At 42.4% G+C, this 4,642-nt stretch overlaps 1 protein-coding gene across 1 annotated transcript; it reads left to right on the top strand.

Moving 5' to 3' along the window:
- The first annotated feature begins 904 nt into the window (after positions 1–904).
- LOC131459675 (piggyBac transposable element-derived protein 4-like) lies at positions 905–3,236 on the top strand. The gene is made up of 2 exons (XM_058629703.1): positions 905–2,042; positions 2,151–3,236. The coding sequence occupies exons 1-2, from the start codon at positions 1,304–1,306 to the stop codon at positions 3,116–3,118; spliced, it is 1,707 nt and encodes a 568-aa protein (XP_058485686.1). The 5' UTR covers positions 905–1,303; the 3' UTR covers positions 3,119–3,236.
- The last annotated feature ends 1,406 nt before the right edge of the window (positions 3,237–4,642 follow it).

Below are 4,642 nucleotides of genomic sequence, written 5' to 3'. Positions count from 1 at the left end.
TTGGTCACAGATTCGTTCAGCTGTGTGTGAGCCTTTGAAGCGATTGCAGGCCAAGAGATTAGTCTTTAGCTGTATCCTCTCTGTCTCTCTCTCTATCCAGTGGACAGTGATACCAAGGAATCCCCTCATCTTTCGGTCAGACCAAATGTCCACAGTGACTGAAACATGCTCACCATTGTTCAATTGAGTTTTTAATCTTGAACATCTCTCCCCAGCGAGGCTCTCTGTTTTTGATGTCAACGTTCTGCGACACACTGGGCTGTACTTACTGTCAACTACTGTCAGGAAGTGCCGAAAACTCTTGTTTTCCACAATAGACAGGGGAAGGTTGCAATCAATAATCAAGTCGGACAGTATTGCATTAGTGATAGCTTTCTGCTGTGGATGACTCACGCTGTAATGCCCTACACGACTGTCCAAGAATTGTGAGATTGAAGGCTGTTGTGGTTCATCTATGATGAACGTCTGATGTTCGTCTTTTATTTATCTGGTATTCTTCAAATCTGTAACAGGTAAGCATATAAAACAGATGTCAGAAAATGCTAACATTGTGTTAATTTTATTTTTTTGGTTAATAGTAATTGTATTGTATACTGTAAGAGTGTGTTTTAACATTACATTGATAAAATAAATTTCATTTTCAAAATTGCTATTTTTATCAATGGAATCTGGTGTGCTGGAGAGAGTGAGATATACTTAGTTTTCCTAAGAAAAAATCGTCTGGCAGCAAGCTAAAATGGTACACATATTCCTAATATAAAGTACATTAAACTGACCTTGATTTGATTAGACTTGCCCCTCCTGTTGTCCTCGGGTCAAAATTACCTGCCACTGTGTTAAAAACAAAAAAAAAATCCCTTGAAATCCCTTGAAATTTTATGACTTTTCCTAGATTGGCACCAACAGTAGAAACAGTGAAATGTTGCTTTTATTCACATTTCCATGTAAGCTGTACAAAAAAAAGGTACAAAGGTGGTCTTCGGGTCAAAATGACCCCTGAGGCAAAAAGAGTTGAAATCAAGGTCACAGAGTTATTTACACACCACAGAATGTTACAATGTTTTAGTTGTTTTAGTCAATCAGTAGCAGAAGTAAACAAGACAAATCATGTGGTCTTCTCGCGGACTGCTGTGCCTTTGATCAGTCTCAGATCAATTAGTAGTAGACGTGAACAAGACAGTAGCAGAAGTAAACAACACAAAGGCGTTCTCGCAGACTGCAGGGGGGGAGGCAGCTGTGGATTTCCAGAGATTATAAAGGTGCTGCAGATGACAGGGCCCCGAATTATGTCTGTGCTGAAGCCATGAGTGTGCGTTATACCGCCGAAGAGGCTCTAGAGCTGATTTTTTCAGATGTCCAGCAAGACAACTCTGATTCAGAAGAGGAAGTGGAGGATGTATCAGAAGAAGAAGATGGGGAGGAATACAACCCAGAGCATGATGAATCATCTTCAGAAGAAGAAGAAAACCCTGAAGCTGAAAGAGAGACTTTCCTTTCAAAAAATGGCAAAATAACATGGTCTTCAGCAGCATATGACCAACACGGCAGGCATGCAGAACAAAACGTCATAAAGATGACCCCAGGACCCACAAGGTATGCTGTTTCTCATGCCCATGACATTGTCTCTACATTCTACCTGTTTATCACACCAGCAATAGAAAAAATAATCCTGGAGATGACAAATCTGGAGGGTTTTCGCAAATATGGAGACAGCTGGAAAAAGATGGATGAGACTGACCTGCAGGCCTACTTAGGGCTGCTAATCTTAGCCGGTGTATACAGGTCCCGAGGTGAGGCTGCAGCTAGTCTATGGGATGCAGAGAGTGGAAGGGCAATTTTCCGAGCCACAATGCCACTCAAACTCTTTCACACCTACTCAAGACTGCTACGATTTGATGACCGTGAGTCAAGACCAGCAAGACGTGTGACAGACAAACTTGCAGCCATAAGAGAGGTCTGGGACAAGTGGGTGGAGCGGCTGCCCTACCTCTACAATCCAGGGCCTGACGTAACAGTGGATGAGCAACTGGTTCCATTTAGAGGTAATCTATTTTCATATTTGTAATAAAAGTGATTTTCACTATTGATTTGTCTGACTGTTTTCTGTGACACTGATACTAATCACTGATGCTAATGTCTTCTGTCCAAAGGTCGTTGTCCTTTCCGGCAGTATATGCCCAGCAAGCCAGCAAAATATGGGATCAAGTCATGGGTGGCTTGCGATGCCAAATCAAGCTATGCTTGGAAAATGCAAGTCTATACCGGGAAGCCGACCAGTGGATGCCCAGAGAAGAACCAGGGGATGCGAGTTGTGCTTGATGTGACAGAGGGACTGAGGGGTCACAATCTGACATGTGACAATTTCTTCACATCTTATGAACTCGGACAGCAGCTCCTGAAGAGGAAGATCACCATGGTTGGTACAGTTCGGAAGAACAAGCCTGAGCTCCCACCTGCACTGCTTGCGTCAAAGGAGAGAGAGGTTTTCTCATCAAAGTTTGCCTTCACGCCCACCGCCACTCTAGTTTCTTACCTCCCAAAGAAAAACAAGAATGTAGTTCTTCTGAGCACACTGCACACAGACGGTGACGTTAGCGATCGTGAGGACAGGAAGCCAGTCATCATCCTAGACTACAACTGCAACAAGGGAGGTGTGGACAACCTAGATAAGGTGATTGGAACATACAGCTGCAGAAGGATGACTGCCCACTGGCCCCTGGTCATCTTCCACAACATCATTGATGTTTCCTCCTACAATGCCTTTGTGATTTGGAGAGAGATCAACCCGACCTGGATGTCTCATAAGCAGAACAAGAGGAGGGTGTTCCTGGAGCAGCTGGGAAAGGCACTTGTAATTCCACTCATTGAAAGAAGGAAGCATGTCCCCCGCACAGAAGCCTCAGCAGCAGTTGTGAAAGCTATTCAGAGTGCAGGAGCTCCTGATCAACCTGAGGATCCAGCTACCACAGCCACTTCCCCAGCTAGGGCAAGTAAGAGGAAGAGATGTCAGTTCTGCCCTCAAAAGAAGGACTGTAAAACACATACTGTGTGCTGCAGGTGTAAGAAATATATCTGCAAAGGCTGCGCACTTGCATACTGCCCTACATGTGCCAATTAGTTGAATGGGTTATGTTATTTTTCATATTTTTGTATTGTAAATTGTCTTCAATTGTTCACTGGAGAAAGAAAAGAAAGAAACTGAGTCATTGGGATGAATAAAAATGCATTCAAAACTCCTTTTTGCACATTTTTTTTCTTTTCTTAAGCTATAGAAATGAAGTGAAGAGGGAAAACTCAGTTATTCACACATTTTGTGGTGAATGACAAGTTGTTTCTTCAAGCAAGATGAAATTTGGTGTTTAAATTCAATTAAGCTGCTTATATTAGGGGTTTAGTGAAGACGGGTCATTTTGACCCGGAGGACACAGGGTGTACACAGAAAATGAGGACAACAGGAGGGTTAAGTTTTGCTGCTGGCAGCAGTCTACTGTGTATGATCCACTGACTAGCTGCTAAGCACGTACAATCTCGCTTCAAAAAAAAATCCTAAACTATCCAGTCTCAAGCTTTTGGTTAATTTAGAATCACCCCCATTCATAAAGCGGTCCTTGAATCAACGCTAAACGTTCGTTTTTAAAGATGTGCAACTTACCTTGTGGTTGTGTTCGTTGATGTTCCAAAAGGAGTGAAATAGTGAACTTATACATACGTGAACCCACAGGAGATACCGTTTACCGTGTTTGTAAAGTCAAGGTGACGTTAACAGTGAGTTTACAGTCTCATTGATATGTAGATAGCTAAGTTTCTTAGCCAAGAAGCTAGTGTTGGCTTTCATTCAAAACTTACCGTTCTTTGTGTAACTTCAAATGTCGAACGAAGTTCGAAGTTGTCGCGTCTCCGTCTGTAATTTTCGACCCGCATGTTTTACATTGTGCAATTCTTTTTTTGTTGATCACCTCATAATTTTTGTACCCAAACGAAATTACCTTCGGTATCATTTTTGCCTACTGGTCGCTGGCGAGCGCGTTTGTTGTTCCTCTTCATTGGTTGTCTCGTACTTTCATTGGTTGGGTGCTGTCAGATCAAAACCACGTGGATCTAATTTGATTGGATGTCGTGCCACACGCACATCACGCACACCAACACGCACACAGATGTACACAGGAGCAAAGAGCGATAGCGCATCAGTGTCGTGTCAACATACTTTTTAATCTTTGGGTTTGAGGAAAGTAGCAAGTCTTTTCAAGTCAAAAGGGTCAAGTCCAAGTGAAGTCACGAGTCACTGATGTTAAAGTCCAAGTCGAGTTGCAAGTCTTTTTAGATTTTGTCAAGTCGAGTCTAAAGTCATCAAATTCATGACTCGAGTCTGACTCGAGTCCAAGTCATGTGACTCGAGTCCACAACTCTGGTGGAAGATAAGGGATCTTTATTGACTGAGTTTTATGACACTCTTTGTCTTTGAGCAAGGGGCCATGTGTTCTCCATCCAAGATGCATGTGATTCCATCTTGAATGAGCTGATACCCAACAGCATTTAACTTTGGACAGTTTCTCAATTAAATTCATTCTATCTTCAGAACGAAAAGAGAAAATTAGTGTGACTTTCATACCTTAACTCAGCTCTTTCAACCCTTATAAAATTT

The sequence above is a fragment of the Solea solea genome, chromosome 5, assembly GCF_958295425.1.
Source record: "Solea solea chromosome 5, fSolSol10.1, whole genome shotgun sequence".
Lineage (NCBI taxonomy): Eukaryota > Metazoa > Chordata > Actinopteri > Pleuronectiformes > Soleidae > Solea > Solea solea.
Note: the sequence above shows the minus strand (reverse complement) of the source record. Positions and strands in the feature narration are given on the sequence as shown.

Bases quoted from the DNA above. Each gene is read 5' to 3' on its own strand.
- LOC131459675 (XM_058629703.1), top strand. From the start codon at position 1,304: ATGAGTGTGCGTTATACCGCCGAAGAGGCTCTAGAGCTGATTTTTTCA. The intron at 2,043-2,150 runs GTAATCTATTTT...TTCTGTCCAAAG, and splicing joins GCAACTGGTTCCATTTAGAG to GTCGTTGTCCTTTCCGGCAG.